The sequence below is a fragment of the Meles meles genome, chromosome 4, assembly GCF_922984935.1.
Source record: "Meles meles chromosome 4, mMelMel3.1 paternal haplotype, whole genome shotgun sequence".
Classification (NCBI taxonomy): Eukaryota; Metazoa; Chordata; class Mammalia; order Carnivora; family Mustelidae; genus Meles; species Meles meles.
This window is the reverse complement of record NC_060069.1, coordinates 93,491,116-93,508,224: the sequence shown is the minus strand read 5'-3', so window position 1 is coordinate 93,508,224 and position 17,109 is coordinate 93,491,116. Positions and strand designations below refer to the sequence as shown.

Here is a 17,109-nt window from a genome sequence, read left to right as displayed (position 1 = left end):
AGCCAAAAATAAATACAGTCTAATAAAGCATGTGTTTGTGAATATTTTTTAAAAACCTACCTCATAAAAACAAACAAAAACCTCATTTAGGGACGCCTGGGTGGCTCAGTCGGTTAAACATCTGTCTTCGGCTCGGGTAGTGATCCCAGAGTTCTGGGACTGAGTCCTGCATTGGGCTCCGTTCTTGGCAGGGTGTCTGCTTCTCCCTCTGCCTGCCCCTCCCCCTCCATGTGCTCATTGTCTCTCTGACAAATAAATAAATAAAATCTTAAAAAAAAAACCCACCTCATTTAAATATAGTTTATGTCCATTGTTAGTACCATGCAATTGTTTGTTTTGAAGGAATGGAGAAATCTGAAACAAAAGAGGGATGAGAACTACCAAAAAGTGATGTGCTGCTTGGTGCATCGTTACCTGACATCCATGAGGCAGAAGATGCAAAGTACAGATCAAGCAACCGTGGAAAATCTAAATGAACTACGCCAAGATCTGTCAAAATTTCGAAATGAAATAAGAGATTTACTTGGCTTTCGGACTTCTAAATATGCTATGTTTTACCCAAGAAATTAACCATTTTCTAAACCACGGAGAGAATAAGTTTCAGTAATAAATCTGAAAGACTACATTTGCATAATTTGCGATTAAATCAATAAGAAATCTATTGAAATTAAAATGAAGAATTATGTAAAAGCCATTCTTTAAAATATTTATAGCAAAATATATTATGTAAAATATGTATATAGAATTAGTTTTTTAAAATCCTCTGTTAGTAGCTTTTTGCAGGAGCAAAACAGATTAAGTAGATATGTTTTGTTAGCATGCTGCTTGGTTTTCTTACTTGAACAGTCCTTTAAATTTTTTTCTTCTTATGTTTAAGAAGGGCAGTTATAATTGTACACATTGCCAGAGGTTTTATAAAATGAAGATCAGCAGATGTGGGCTGATCTCAATCCATAGGACACACCTGAAATGTAGTAAGTCATGGTTTTAAAATCTCTGTTTTAGGAGTTTACATGCAGTTCAGTATTTATTGTTCAGGAGTATAGTTTTATCTAAAATAATAGTCTATTTTTTTTATTTTGTTATAATCTTACATAACAAAAAAAAGCCCCTAATGGATGTTTGAATCTATTTATGTCTCTATAAATTTAAATTCACTTCAGTTTTCGTTATTATATTTACTTTTACATGGTTGTAATCACTTTATATTTTTTATTTTGTTTTTTTCACTTAATAGTATTTTATATATACATTTCTGTGTATTGTTATAGTCCACATATTTAAATTTTTATAGGATTATATATAGTTTTTGAAAAATATAGTTAGTAGACTTTTCATTTTATAGCAATCAAGTATTTGAGTATGTTTGTAGGTTTGCACAGGTACTTCACTAAGGTTAGGCATTTGGTGGCTTTTAATTTTTCTTTATCATAATAGTGCTATAATTTTTTTCAGGTTGGAGTGACTGTTCATAATTATAAAGCTAACCCAAAATAAGGATTTAGAAGATGCTTTACTTTATGTGGTCACAGCCTGTTTTGTTTTGGTAAACACTGGAAGATCCTATAAGGCAAGAATTTATTTCATATTTGGACTAAGGTTCTTGAACTAATCTCCCAAAGTATTTTCCACAGAATTTAACATAGCTTCTATAAAAGTGTCTTCTTGCTTATTTACGGATCATTCTTGCTGCTTAAGATGAAAAGCCTTGATTTTTTTAAAATTGGAAAAGAAAATATGTGTTTAATTTTTTTTCCTGTGTTCATGTAAGGGATGTAGTTTAAAAAGTTTCACAGGCTTTTGCTTTTATTTTCTTGCAGTATTTCCAGTTAAGAGGTTATTAGGTATATGCTTGTCTTAACTGAATTTCAGATGGTCTTAAGGCCACAGGGTGCAGGTAACCCTTGGTCTGTGAGCACCACTGATCCAGGGATCATTGGCTAAATATATTAGTATTGTGCTTCATTTTGCTTTTTACTCTTTATTTTTTAATTTCCAAATTCTAAGTGTTCCCTCTTTGGGGAAAATTCTTATAAAAATGTTTATTGTAAAGTTATATATTTTGTCTACAATGGGATTATGCACTTCCCAATTGGGATTTTACATCAGGATTTTTAGTCATTCTAAAAAATATCTAATTATTAAATTAAAATATTTATAGAGTGCCTACTGTATGCATGAGTTACTTATGAGGTATATTTTGAATGACAGCATATTGTAAGAAAAAAGGTAAATAAAACTTGATATTACATTATATGTTGACAGAGTCTGTTTATTGTATTATCATGTACTTTTATACTTTTCTATTGAACTATAATTCACCTAGCATAAAATTTACTCTTTTAAAGTGTACAATTCAGTGTTTTTGTTTTTTGTAAATCATGGTAAGAAGGGTCTCAAACGTAAAACATCAACATCAGACCCCTTTGTTCTCCTTTTCACCTCCAGTGGCAGTCATATTGAACTCTTTTAGCTATTTCTTATATTTATAAATACCATGTTTTGAAGTAATATGTTCACACAAAGACCTGTATGTGAACATTTTTAGCAGCTTTATGGATTCATGATCCCAAACTGGGTCACTGAGAACAACCGAATGTCCATCAACTGGTGAATAGATAAACAAACCGTACATCCATACACTGGGTATTTATTTACTCAGTAATGCAAAATTGTGTCGGACTTCAGTCAGAGAAGCAGAACTACTGGATATTCGCGGGCATCCCTGTATTTTTGTATAGCGATTTGTGTACAGGGACTTGCTGTTACACAGCTGGGTTCTTTAAACTGTCTCTGTGAGGCTGTTGTTTCCGCACCTAAGAGCCTGGAGTTCACAGGATAGGCAGTTAGAAAGGGACAGTAGGTGGAAAGTGGAAGACAGAAGGACAAAGCTGGAACCCATGAGGACTGACTGACACCCGTGTCACTTCTCACTGTCTCCAGCTTTGATAATGTGAGTATCCTGGGAGAAAAGTTGCCTTTTGCCAGGTTGCTGGACATATACTTGACCCAGGAAGCAAAGAAGCTGAAGGAGGATGCAAGGAAGGGTAGAACCATGTAGGCCCAACTGCTGCCCCGCCCTGTAAGGTGAGCCAGCAGGTAAGTCATACCATGTGGGAACTACAGAATGCCTACGTAAAAAATAAGATGGCTGCTGCTTCACTTCTGCCCTCCAAATTTCACACGAGAATGGGTCTTGTGGCTCACCCTATCTGGTAGAATACATAGAAGAAAATTTTGGGAAACATAAAACAGCCTACCCAGGTTAGCACAGGAACAGACTACCCATCTGTGCTATAACATAGGTGAGTCTTAAAAGGATAATGCTAAGTGAGGAAGCTCATCACAAAAGGCTACATACTGTGTGATTCCATTTACAATGACATTCTAGAAAAGACAGAACTATGGAAACTGAAATCAGATTATTGGTTACTAAGATCTGGTGGAAGGAGAAGATGGATTGTACAATTAATCAAACTATATACTCAAAAAGGGTGAATTTTAATGAATGGAGATTATGCTTCATTAACCTGACAAAAATACCTAAGGCTACAACTTACTCAAATAAGAAAATAACAGTAGATTCTTACAATTCATTATCACTCCGAAAGAAAACAAGGCTTGAATATGCACGTTAGTAATCCATCATTAACACAACACAGTGGGGTGAAGTATGGTAATAAATACCAAGGTAAATTATTTTGCACTATTTATTTCAAAATAATTTTGGCTGTTCTAGCTTCTTTCTTTTTCATATAAATTTTGGAACATGCCTATCAATTTCTACAAAAAGGCTTAGTTGGGATTTTTATTGGAATTACACTGACACTGAAATTTTTGTATTCCTCAGAAAATACATTTATAAAATCCAGATAGACTGAGGTTATAGGCAGGCCCAGAGGAGTAAACCAATTGGGTCTAATTCAGAATTACACTAAGAAAATACTAATGGTAATAGGGATATGGCTGCCCTGAATTTCTCATTTGTAAGTTCATTTGTTAGCTTTCTGGCATCACTGTCCTGTTCATAAACATGTGTTTCTTAAAGATATACTTAGAACAATTTCCAATTACAGCATTTCTCCTCATTTGATAATTTCACATTGTTTTCTTTTCCTGCCCCCCTCGTCCCCATCTTGAAATAAATACTTTTGATATGCCATTCAAAATTAGGAAAAATTTTATGTGCTACCTACATGCTTTAAAAATAGCCATATTTAAGAGACATGACTTCTGATGTAAATTAGATTACAGTAATACAAGAAGCAAAACAGATTTATGTAGGAGGTAAATGTATGTTTAAAAAAAGAACTGTTTCAGCCAGAGAAATGACAGGTAAGCTCCATTTCCTTCATTCTGCAGTCTAGAGTATGTGTGTCTGTTTCTTGGTCTCTCTCTTCTTTAGAAAGGTTATTTAACCCATTCTTCAATTTTAGGCAAATTATTCCTATTGAAAGACATTAAAAATTATCAGTTGCTATTTGAAAAGAATTTTGAGGAGGAAAATACTAGCTGCCTCAGTAACTCATCCAGAAAATTAATTTTGTAAGGTTATTTTAATATTTTAAATTTCAGATATTTTAAAACTCATCCCCCCATTTAATATTTCATTGGAAATAGCAAACAGTCACTGTATTTTTTATAATGATTGTTTTAATGCAGAGGCTTTTAAGTTATGAAACTAGGCAGAAATATTTCTCTCACTGTTGATGGTGAACGGCACAAGTTTGCTGAATGAAAATTTAGCATTATCTACTAGGACTGACGTCCAGTCAGACACTTATCTAACAGTTTTATGCTTTAGAACCTATTTCATCGTTTGGATTGGAAGAAAACTTAGATCACCTACTTCAACCTTCTAATTTTATAGGTAAGAATATTGCATTTTAAGTAATTTGTCCAAGATTGAATCATGTCTGACTTGAGAGCCCAAACCCAATTTATTGTATCAATTAGGGTATATTCCTAGAGCTTTGCATTTTTGAATTAATTTTTCATGGTAGGTTCATCGTAGTCAGAGACCAGAACTTAAGATGCCTAGTCCCTGCCTTTCCAAATGAATAGTTCATTCAAGACTTAATTTATTACAGATACAGATACAGAATTATTATTACAGAAACAGAGACCAATGAGATGAGCAAGAATAAGAGGGTAAGAGGGACAGCGGGGTAGTAAACATAAACAGAAAACCAAGAGTCAGTCTCAAAAAAATAACAAGCCAGACCATGGTGATTGGACCAGGGCTCAGAATGAAGACACTGGTTGATTTTATTTCTGTGCCACTTTATATCCTGACCAATTTGGTTATTCAAGGATCTAGAAACAATTTAAGACCTATACGGGATCTCAGAAAGGATCCAATTTGCCTTTCTCATTTTACAGAAGAGGAAACTAAAGTTCTCCCACCGCTACCCTGTGAAGGAGAATCCAAGTCTTTGCCTCATCCAGGAGGTTCTTAATTACACATATCACTGTTGTTATTAATTTCCTGTTTGTAAGATAAATCAGCTAGCTGTATGAAATCTTTAAGTTTATAAGTTTTCTTAATAGATTTCTGTACTCAAAAGCTCTATCTCATGGTTTAAATGTAACCTAATCTTAGTATCAGAAGGCCATAGGAATATCCTTCCAGCAAAAGATAACACTTCAAATTTATAATCAAAGTTTAGCCTTTTTAAACCTGATAGTTGACTTTGTGTTTTAGAGGAAGAAGCAAATTATAAAAACAAATAGAAGTCTAGTTTGTTTGTTTTTTTAAAGATTTTATTTATTTGACAGACAGAGATCACAAGTAGTCAGAGAGGCAGGCAGAGAGAGAGGGGGAAGCAAGCTCCCCGCAGAGCAGAGAGCCCAATGCGGGGCTCCATCCCAGGACCTTGGGATCATGACCTGAGCCGAAGGCACAGGCTTTAACCCACTGAGCCACCCAGGCGCCCCAGAAGTCAAGTTTTTAAAATGTTTTTAATTGAAGACTAGCTGATACACAATGTTACATTAGTTTCTGGTGTACAACACAGTGAAGTGATTCAACACGTTTATGCATTATGCTGTGCCCCCCCAAGTGTAGCTACCATCTACCCATACAACACTCTTACAGTACCATTGATTATATTCCCTATGCTGTACCTTTCATCCCCATGACTTAAAAGTTAGGATTTTAAATAACAACTTCAAAATTACCCAGAACAAATTTCTATGTACACCCCAGAGCTACTTGTCTGAATACCCAAGTATACTCCCATACTTGTACATCCTCAGGTCCCATGTTAAAAAGAGGCTGTTGGTGTACGAATCGTGGCCCTCACATATTTAATTCAAGATGCTTAATTATAAAAGGTTTTTTAAAAAATCGATATTTTTATCCTTGGGCTAGGGCTTACATATACATCTAAGGAACAAACTTGTAAAACTCTATTAATTCTAACCACTTACCTGCAGGGTTTTTTTGGCTTTTCTATTTGAATTAGCATATACTCTTTGCATTAGAAGAGTCATTCTTCCTGTCCAATATCATTCCTTTCTCTTTCCTTACTACATTAACTAGACCCACCAATGCAATTTTGAATAGAAATGTTGACTTTAGGCATTTCTGTCTTATCGCTGACATTAAAATGCTTTCAGTATGTCACCATTTGCTGCAGGGGTTTTTTGTCAGCTTAAGAAAGCTCTCTTCTTAGTTTCCTCAAGGTTTATTTTGTCATGAATTAATGTTGGAGTATATCAAATGCTTTCCTGCATTAAGATCAAATGATTTCTCCCCTTACATGTATTGCAAACAGGGCTTAACAGAAACTTTCCCAGTTCTGTTGCGTTGACGACCTTTATTTGACTCCAGCTTAATTTACCAGTAATCTGATACTACATAGGTGTACTGTGTGGCTGGGCAAAATTGCTTCTGGTACCAATGAACCCAGATTGGTAAACTGCACTGGCCTGGGAAGAGCTCTAAGTGAGCTCTAAATACCTGATAGGGCAGCCACACCTTTGGGTTTTCCTGAGTGTGTAGCTCTTACAATGAGGCGTGTCATCTAGGAGGAGCCTGAAAGCTACTCTGCCTACGGAGTTAATACAAGAGATCCTGGTTTCCCAGGAGATGGGAACTTCAAGTTGGAGTGTCTGCACCCACCTGATGTGAATCGAGGCCCCTGGCATCTGAGACATTATCTAGGAAGGCCAAAGAAAACAGCTCACGGGTGGCTGTGGGAACTGCTCCCGGTCTGGCCCTATACTGTTGAGCTCTGGTCCCTGTGCTATAGCTCTGGAGGGTGTTGGTAGTGAGAGAGGCCTGTGGTACTCATGAGTGTCAATGTTTAGTTGCACCCCAGACTGCCTAGCTGGCATTGCAGATCTAGGAAAGCAGTGTAGTATGAACCTCGATTTCCTGATGTAAAATCAATCATGCGTTTCTGGGATAAATCCAACTTGATCATGACCTATTTTGTTTGTTGGATTTTTGTCTGATAATTTGTTTTTGTACCTATGTTTGTAAGTGAAATCAGACTGGATCCTATGTTTGCTGAAGATCCCATTACTTGCTGAAGTAATTAAGATTAGGCTGATCTCATAAAAAGGATCGCTGAATGTTACTTATTTATACTCTGGAATTGTGTTAGATTGGTAGTATTTGTCTCTTAGATATTTCATAGTCCTTCTGAGTCAAACTATCCAGACCTGGAACTTAATTTCAAGAGAGTTTTAATTACTGTTTGAATTTCTTTAATGGTTAGAGGACTGCTTAGGTATTCTGTTTCTACTTGAGTTTGAGATGGTAAGTACAGTTTAGCAGTTCGCTTCATGTAAATTTTCAAATCTATTTACATTCTCTGCTAGTTTTAAAGTTCAAACTCTTTTATAGTTACCCTAGATATTTTAATGTAAAGGCTTAAGTTATCAAAGTTCTAAATATTTTTATCTTTCTCTCTCCAATTATAAGGGCTTTAGAACACTTAGGGCAAGCTCCCTCCTCCTCCACCTTCTTTAAATGTTTGTTTTCTACTTGAATTTACTTTTTTTTTGAAAATTTGTTTTCACTTATATAAATATATCCATGAATTCAAGCCAAAGGAGTTTCTGCTTGATATTACTTAACTCATATTAGAATTACTAATCAGTAGCTGTTTTTAATTAATTAATTAATTTTAAGATCTATTTACTTATTTGAGAGACAGCTCCAGCAAGTGTAGGGAGGGGCCCAGGGAGAGGGAGAGAGCATCCCAAGCAGACTCTGCACTGAGCATGCAGCCCTCGGCCAGGCTCAATCCCAAAACTCCAAGATCATGACCTGAGTCAAAATCAAGTCTGATGCTCAACCAACTGTGCCACCCAGGTGCCCCTTCAGCTGTTTTATTATAAGGTCTTTCTTTAAAGAAGATTTTTGTTATTACTTTAGTTCACTAAAGCAGTCAGAAGATGTAATGGGAGCCTGGCAGCACTTTCCTACAGAAAGAGGAGAAAAAAAAGGTAAATTTCTTCAGCTAAGGTTAACCTTTAAGTAAGTTATATTGCAGAATTTAAGATTTGGGAACTTGGCAAGATTCATATATTTTTATTACAGGAATTGAATTCAAAAGACGAAAATTAAGCTAACAGGACCCCCCCCCCCCCAAAACACATCAGAGAATCTGGAAATGTTTTAGGATATATTAGTATGGTCACCCATTCATTTATTGTGTGTATTTGATTCCCCAAGTACAAGAACTAGTTCCACAGTTACATCCTGGCTGTGCAGCGGTGATGTCCAGACGGTTGTGAGGGCCTTTCTAGAAAGTGGCACTGGCTAGGGAACCCAGCCACCGACTCCTGTAGTTTATCCACTTTCTCAGCTGGAGAATTTTCTGGTACCGATGGGGGCAGTCCAGTGGCAGGGGTTAGGAATAATTCCTGACATTCATTGTTGTTTTTTGGGGTTTTTTTTTTTTTTTGACCTTTTGAATGTCTGGTCACTTCTAGGGCTTGGAATTATTGTTTTTAACCCAAAAGAATATTTTCCTTATTTCTAAAACTTTGGTTCTACCATGAGAGACCTTGTGATCCAAGTCTTTGTTCCTCCCTGACGTGCTTTCCGCCTTCCTCGGACGGCGATGGTGGGCCCTCTTCCACAGCTCCTGGCTGGCAGCCTCCTAAGGGCTGGTTGCCAGAGCCGTGGCTGGTACAGCTGCAGATTAAACAGTTTTGTGCAGATGTGGGGAGTTCTTTCCCAGTTCTTCCACCACTGGGTAAAAAGGGAGTCTTCAAAGGCAACAGCAGAAAGCATCAGTTAATAGGGGAAGAACAGGACTGGGGCATCAGCCTCCCCTCTAATTTCAAGTCCTATAAAATAACCAGTTGTGATTTGGGCTGCAAAGGAAACAAAGAGCAGATGCTGCCGAGCCAGGATCCGAAGGTTTTCCTCGGGCTGAGAGGGTTTCTTCTCGGGCGGGGAGGGCACTGGGTTGGAGTCAGGACTTCCAAGCTTGAGTGCCAGCTCTGTCCCTCGGGAGACGTGTGCTCTAGACAAGTCACTAACGAGACCTGAGCTTCAATTTCTGTCACAAACTGAAGGAGTTGAACTCAATCTTGGAGGGATACCACATTCTCTGGTTCTACAGAGAATTCTAGTCTACTTACATTACTGGATCCATCTGGTCCCCGAAGTTCTTGGAATGCACACTCTTTCAGCAAAGTGTACATCCATGCCAAATTGGTATGTAAAAACGCAATATTCTTTTTACAGTGCCCCATTTTCTATAAAACAAGTGTAATGGCTGTTACATAATCATTTAAAAATATTTTATTAAGCAGTGACTTAAAAAATGCAAGAGAAGAATATAACCCCTCAGCAAATGCTTGAAGGTAAAACAAATATCACTATAAATATTGCACTTATAAAATCTTTTTACATCTTCACACCACTCATTTCTAAAATACCCTTTTATAGAGACGTATAAATAAACTGCTTCCACACTGTCAGTGCTTGATACATTCAGTTTCCTATTGCTGCACCAAGTCTGCAAGTTTTCAATCACATATCTGCTCCTCTCAGCGCAGGCACAGAACTCCCACCAGTGATACCGGAGGTCTCATACCTACATCGTGTGAAGAGTAAATCTTTCTGAATGCTCAATATTTAATATAAGACTTTTTTTTCCTACGGAGAAAAATATAGATCTTTCAAAGGCAATGACAGAATGCAGCTTAAATCGACACAGTTCATTATTAACATTGCTTGTTTTTCAAGGCATCCAGGAGCTTCTGATTCTTGGTCTTGAACATCATGATAAAGCTGTTTGGCATGATTTTGCCTCGCCCATCTTCACCCACTTGGCCCATAATAATGTAATTTAGACCTAAAAAAAGGAGAACATATTTTAATTTTTTTCTCCATGTATATTGTTTTATTATTATTATAGAGATTTTATTAGAGGGGTGCCTGGGTGGCTCAGTCTTTAAGCATCTGCCTTCAGCTCAGGTCATGATCCCAGAGTCCTGGGATCAAGCCCCGAATCGGCTGTCTGCTCAGCGGGAAGCCTGCTTCTTCCTCTCCCACTCGCCCTGCTTGTGTTCTCTCTCTTGCTATTTCTCTCTCTGTATGTCAAATAAATAAAATCTTAAAAAAAAAAAAAAATTTTATTAGAGCGAGGAAGCACATGCAAGTGCAGGGGGGAGGGCGAGAGGGAAAGGGAGAGGGAGAAAGACTCCCTGCTGAGCAGAGAGCCCCAACCTGGGGGGCGGGGGGGTGGGAGGGCTTGATCTCAGAACAATTCTGGATTCCCAGGCCTTTGGCAACTAATGGGCCGCTGTCTTCTGCTCCTGTGGTCGACTTGAACTCTTCTCAACACCTTGAGCATTTATACTACGTTAGTTCCTTGAGGACATGGGTGCATCATCTATTTCTTTGCATTCTCACAGTTCCTTGCAACAAATAGTTACAAAAAAGTACTTCTATCAGATGGACACTTTTTTGTATCACAGTGTGTCTGGTTAAGTTAGGCCTAGACTGGGGCTCAAGCTGAGGTATGTCGGGTTCAACTCTGAAGACCTACCCTGTCTGAGAAAAATGTCATAAAGCAAGTGTGTATTATAGTCTCCTTCACTCTCCCTTTCTCCTGTGTGTCATAAGAGAAACATGTGTGTCCTTTGTCACTGTCATAATCCTTCCTCCGTGGGCTAACATTGTCCTGTAGTGATCTTGAGCCTGTGCAAGCGTGGAGGGCTGTGCAGGGGGGCCCCTCCTCGAGGCTGGACTGCTGGCATTATGAGGAGACCCTCCAGGAAGTATCTCCATGTATGTTACTTGCTTCTCCTGGCAGTTCTGGGGAGAACTGTTATCTCTTACAGAGCCTTTCCCTCTGAAGAATCAACATACCGCTGCTAGCCTCCAAACTTTTCTGAACAATCTGAATGCGTAGTAAAGCTTTCTGGAAGTGGATGTTCTCTTGCTCTCTCTGGGTGGGTGTGTGTCTGTGTTCCATGGTTTGGTTGGTTGCCGGAGAGGTTTGTAACAAGACTGAGGAAAGGAATGAGCTGAGATTGGATAGAGAAATCATGGTATGATAGAGAAATCATGGTATGGTATTCCACAATGGAATACCAGGCATTATTACCATTCCAGAGAGATCTATCTATAGGTGCTATTTGTGGAAAGATGTTCGCACACATGTGGGGGAAGCTGCAGTAGAATATTATAGCACAGTCTCATTTGTCTAAGTGTGTATGTGGGTGCTTTCTGTAGATAGAACTTTCTAGAAGGAATTTTCACAGTATCTCTGGGAAAGGGAAAAGGCTTCACTTTTTATTTTATATCCCTACTTACTTAAACTTTTTAAAAACCATAGAACATACACTACTTTTATAAGTTAAGGAACTTGTTAAAAAAAAATCATGTGCCTTGGACTCTGGACTTTTTCCTTTTTTTAACTTTCCTTTTTCCATAATTTCTCCTAATCTGATTTCCATGTGTGGATTTAATGATTCTGTGTCTGAAAATGATTCCCAAATCTTTAATTCTAGCCTATATATACCTCTGTCTTCTGAACGCCAGCTCCGAATTTCCTGCTCCTTGCTGGATATTTTCCTCTAAAACTACTGGAACTTTAAGTGCAAAAACAAACTCTTTCCCCCGAACTGCTCCTTCTGTTTGTTCCTTGTTGATCCAGATTCAAATGTTTCTTGGACTCTTTTATCACTTCCACTGTCTCATCTTCTGCCACAAGTTACAAGAACTGGGACCAGAGCCCTATTCTGCCTGACTCCAAAGCCTGCCTTCTACACCAGAAGTGGCCAACAGATGAAGCTTGATTTTAGTTCCCTTGCCCAGCCAGGGCGTGGAAATATTCATGACTTGATCAGACTTTCTCTCGTTCCCTTCTCTGTCCCTGAGCTCCCCTCCAAGAAAGATTAAAGTTTTCCTCCTTACCTCTCCTGAGGAGAGGGCACTGCTTGCAGACCACAGTGATCTTGGCACTCATGTTCTTGCCAGCCTGCTGAATTGCCAGATTTCCCTCCTTATAGATGTTGATGATCGAGACAGTTGCATGCAAGCTTCCACCTCGGGTGACAGTTGTGATCACGGTGCCAGCCAATACTGCCGAAGAAAACATTTGGAAATAATATGACTGTGAAGGTAAATGTAGGCAGAACTGAAAATCATTGTACATTCTTCTAAGTTTCTGATAGGAAACATTTTAATGTTCAAGAGAAGGCTCTAACAGAACTATCGGGTTTGAGTCTGTGCATTTGTCCCCAAAATTCAGGTTGGAAAAAAAGAGGCCATGGAGCCATAATGTTACCCAGGTCACCTATGACAGACACCGAAATGTCTCCTGCCCTGCAAGATGGGGATTCTTGACAATGTTTTTGGTTTTTTTTTAAGATTTTTTTAAATTTATTTATTTGACAGACAGAGATCACAGGTAGGCAGAGAGGCAGCCAGAGAGAGGGGAAGGGAAGCAGGCTCCCTGCTGAGCAGAGAGCCCGATGTGGGGCTTGATCCCAGGACCCTGGGATCATGACCTGAGCCGAAGGCAGAGGCTTTAACCCACTGAGCCACCCAGGCGCCCCTCTTGACAATGTTTTATCCAACATGGGGACCATTTACCAAGTAAGGCAGAGGCTTATGAGTCTCTACTCTTAATTCTCAATAAGATCTTGAGTCTTTAGACACAATACTATACTGAGGTTGCATGGCAGGGGTTCAAGCCATTAAGACATGAGCCTTCCTGTTGGTATGGTTGAGTGCCTACCTCTCTGTGTCTTTCCCCCTTTCTCTTTAGCTGTCCTCTCTCCTTCAACTTTGGTTCATCCCATGGGTCCCCATCTCTAATTATCGGTAAATACCTGTGTTTTTCTGGGTCTTTCTTATCTACCTTGTATATCTCATTTAATAAAGTATAGAACTGAGTAAAACAATATTTTCTTGCTTTAAAAAAAAAATACAACAACCAAAAAACCCTAGCAAAACTCAGTTGCTTTTCATTATGTAATTTCTCTTTCTTCCATTGTGATGTAAGAGGAAAGAGTCTCACTTTGGAGCCAGAAGGAAAGATGCTATGTTTCTCAAAGACATGCTTTTGACATTTTGTGGGTGACCATTCCATGTGGTGCAGGACTTGTGTTGGGAGACTGTTTTAAGAGCCCTGTCCCTGTTACCAGTGCAGGCAGAGAAGCAGTGGGCCGCTGGGGATAGTATTTGGTCATTTTGCCAGGTAAGAGAGTAACAGTGGAATAAATCAAGTTTTGGACTTGGCTGACACGACCCTTGAGGTTAAGGTGAGAAGTCACTTCTTAGGTAGCAGGCAAAATTCATAAAATCAGAATTTTTATCATGCCCTACTTTGATTCCTGGTGATGTGTTCACTGCAAAATGTTAGTGGATAGCCAAGGGAACTCAGGGGGCTCCAAAGGACATGGAGGGGATTGCCTCAAGCACCTCCCACAGAAGACTAACCTGGATGTGATACCAATTTGTTTTCATTTTTATGCCTGTTATTTGAATTTCGGCACGGAAACTCCAGTAAGATTTAGGGCCCAGTGAGTTCTTCAGTGCCTTCACGCCTTTGCTACGACATAGTTTGTTCTGCACTTCAGATAGGAAAAGGCAAGCAAAGAACTTTTCTGGAAAACTGTTCATTCTGGGTAACATACTTAGGTTTTAGCAACTTTCTTTTCCAGACAAGAATTTTCTTCAACGTCCCTTTTTTAAAAAACCCACATAATTAAATTTGGTATCTCTCGCTTTTCAGTGACTTTTTTTACAGGAAGTGCCATTTTTTTTAAACTGGAGAAAGCTCTTAGAAATTCTAAGTCATTAGGTAATATCTCCTTAGGTTCCAATTTACAAGTCATTTCCAAAAAGATTTCAGGTTCCCAAGTTTTAATTTAATACTTTGGAAGGACATGACAGAAGAAATACTTGAATTTCTTCTGAGAAAGGCCAGCTTGGATATGTTTCTAATTTACTTAGGTAGAATTACAGATGTGTGAAAAAGTGCTCAGGACATGAAAATATGTGAGAAAAATTGTGCAGGGTTTTTCAGGATCACCGAGCCACGGAGAACACACAGGGTAGCAGTATCATACTCCAGAGTCAAATTATTAAGTTTATGTGGGAAAAGCACATTTTCTATATACGTATTATTCTCAGTTGTGAAATCCAACACTTTGAATACCACTAGTCAACATACCTCAGGGTATAGGAAAATATTTTCTTGGGTAAATGAAGAGTGTAACTGACACTTCACCATCACATTCATGGCAGTTCCTTGGAGATTAAGCATGCAGTCTCAAGTTTCTGATTAAAGAGAAAAGTCTAGGTTTTATTTCTTACCAAAGTTACTTGAACAATAATTGCTCTCCAGAGTCCCCGTCCGTCTACACTTTTGTTGACACAGGGCCACGGTGGGTTTTAAACCTAAATTCAAAGCAGACAGACATAAGATTCAGGAAAATGAATTCAAGTATAATTGGTGTTTAGACCTGAATCCATCTACTTAAAATTCCTATTTATTTCCCTGAGCCACCGAGCTATCATTGCAATGAAATAATGAGAAAACATTCAAAAGAAATTCTTTAATGCTACTAACTACTGCTCTAATTTCCTCAGGGTAACTCAATGCTCTCTGCTGAATTTTAAACCTGAGATCAAAGATAACCCAAATTTAGCCCTATTCTCTTCTTCCTTTATATATAACGAACACTAACCAAAAATAGATGCAGTCTCCATGCGCCCAGCTTAGAAAAACCCAGTACATCAAATATGAACTCAGAAAATACATGTTAATTCTTCACTTTACAAAAGGAATCCAGTGGTGTTCCCCTTGAGGATGGAGGGAGCTTTCTTGGTGCATTTAAAAATACCCAACTGCCCAAATGTGAGTAGTATGACTCTGTAGAAATGTGTATGTGTAAATGCTCATGTGTAAAGCGTGTTATGCCTGTAATGAGATGTAACTGGTCACTAAACATTTATTTTGAGCCCGTCATTGCCTATAAAGATCTTAAGAACTGGGAAGTTGACTAATTTAAAAATAAAACGAAATAGATAAACACAGTAGTTCTCCAGCAAAGGTGATTTTTGTCCTCGGGTGACATTTTGCCACGTCCAGAAATAGTTTTGGCTGTCACAACAAGGTCACTACTGGCCTCTAGTGGGTAGATACAAAGGATGCTGCTAAACATCCTACAAGAAACAGCCCCAACAGCAAAGCATCATCTGGCCTAAAATGTAAACACTGCCAAGGTTGAGAAACTGTGAGTTAACAAAATCAAAGTAGTTAATTCCCATTATCATCAACAAAAAAAGTTCCCAAAATATTTGCTAGTTATTCACTTACACGTGGCAATATGCGAGGAAGAACTAAACAAAACAACTGTAACAGAATTGTACTTGTTGGGCAAGAATTTGCAATTTTAACATTGCCCTTCTAATATGTCCTGTGAACTCTTCTGTGAATTTATTATTTATTTAGTTTTAATTTGTACCTATACTTAACTCCAAAAAAGGACCTCAAGTGAATCACATTATTAAAATACATACAATTTAATGTTAAAGTACATATAATAGGATTTGTGTGTGTATAAATTTTTTTTTAAGACAAAGAGCTCAGACAACATTTAGAGGGAACATTGTTCTAGAAGTTGGACACCTAAATTTACCTAATTAACTGAGTCAAAAAGTAGTGGCATTAGTGGTTCTCTCTGTCTGATGAAAGAGCATCCTTTCTGTGGGCACTGGAAACCGCTCCTCTCAGCCTGGGAACATCAGTCTGCAAAATGGGTGCATGTCCCACCCTGCTCCTCCCCTCCCTTCAGAAGATCCCTACACTCTTGGCTTTAAATCAATGTTAGAGCACCCTGACCCTGTAACCTCACTGTCTACTCTCTCCCTGCACTCCCTGGGTGGCATGTGGTCCCCAGCCTTCCTCTCCAGGTGCACCTGCAACCATCTCACTGCACCTCCCCCACCCACCCCGCCACGGTCCTCTCAGTGCTGTGGCTCCATCCCTCCCAGACGTTCCCTCTGCTCTGTGTCTGTCACTCAGTGCCAGGCTCACATGTCTTCCTGCTAGAGCTTCATCACCAAGCTCTCGAGCTTAGACATCCAAGCCGCCTCTCCTTCAAGCCCTACTCTTTTCAGTCTCCTTTGCCATTGTAGCTTCCTTTTTAAAAAGCTGGAGCTTCTAGAGATTGAATTCCAGCCCTTTCTCCACATTTCTCTCCTAACCTCTCCCTAGATGATTTCCTTCTGGGCCAACCATGTATATACTGATAATCTGCAAATGTAAATCTCTTGCAGAAATCTCTTCTGGAGGAGACCATGGATCAAACTGGACTTGACTAGTCCACTTGAGTGTCCCACGCTCAGGGCCAACAAGCCACAGCTTAACTAATGACTAGAGCCTTAAACCCAGTTCTTTGCTTCAGTGATGGTCTCATTATCTTTGGAACGGAGCAAGCCAGAGACTTGGGAAGCATTCTTGACACCCCCCTCATCTCCCTAATCCAATGAGTCATCAATGAAAGGCCTGTCAGTATCCCCCAAGGCCCCTGCCTTGTACAATAGTCAGCATTTCTTGACTCTGTATTGCTCTCAGCACAGTTTCCCCGGACAACCACAAGAAACTGTGGCCTCTT

The 17,109-nt window shown here is 38.8% G+C and overlaps 2 protein-coding genes across 5 annotated transcripts in view; one reads left to right on the top strand and one right to left on the bottom strand.

Moving 5' to 3' along the window:
• Positions 1-2,254, top strand: part of TRPC1 (transient receptor potential cation channel subfamily C member 1) — a 73,511-nt gene extending 71,257 nt beyond the window's left edge. For all 4 annotated transcript variants that reach the window (XM_046003771.1, XM_046003772.1, XM_046003774.1 and 1 more), the window contains one exon: positions 343-2,254. In XM_046003771.1, coding sequence (XP_045859727.1) covers positions 343-570 — 228 coding nt within the window. In that variant the 3' untranslated portion in view covers positions 571-2,254. The remainder of the gene's footprint in view (positions 1-342) is intronic.
• A 6,403-nt stretch (positions 2,255-8,657) lies between these two features.
• Positions 8,658-17,109, bottom strand: part of PCOLCE2 (procollagen C-endopeptidase enhancer 2) — a 64,429-nt gene continuing 55,977 nt past the window's right edge. The window contains exons 7-9 of the mRNA XM_046001449.1: positions 14,804-14,887; positions 12,395-12,562; positions 8,658-10,325 (exon numbers count right to left, since the gene is read on the bottom strand). Coding sequence (XP_045857405.1) covers positions 10,195-10,325; positions 12,395-12,562; positions 14,804-14,887 — 383 coding nt within the window. The 3' untranslated portion in view covers positions 8,658-10,194. The remainder of the gene's footprint in view (positions 10,326-12,394; positions 12,563-14,803; positions 14,888-17,109) is intronic.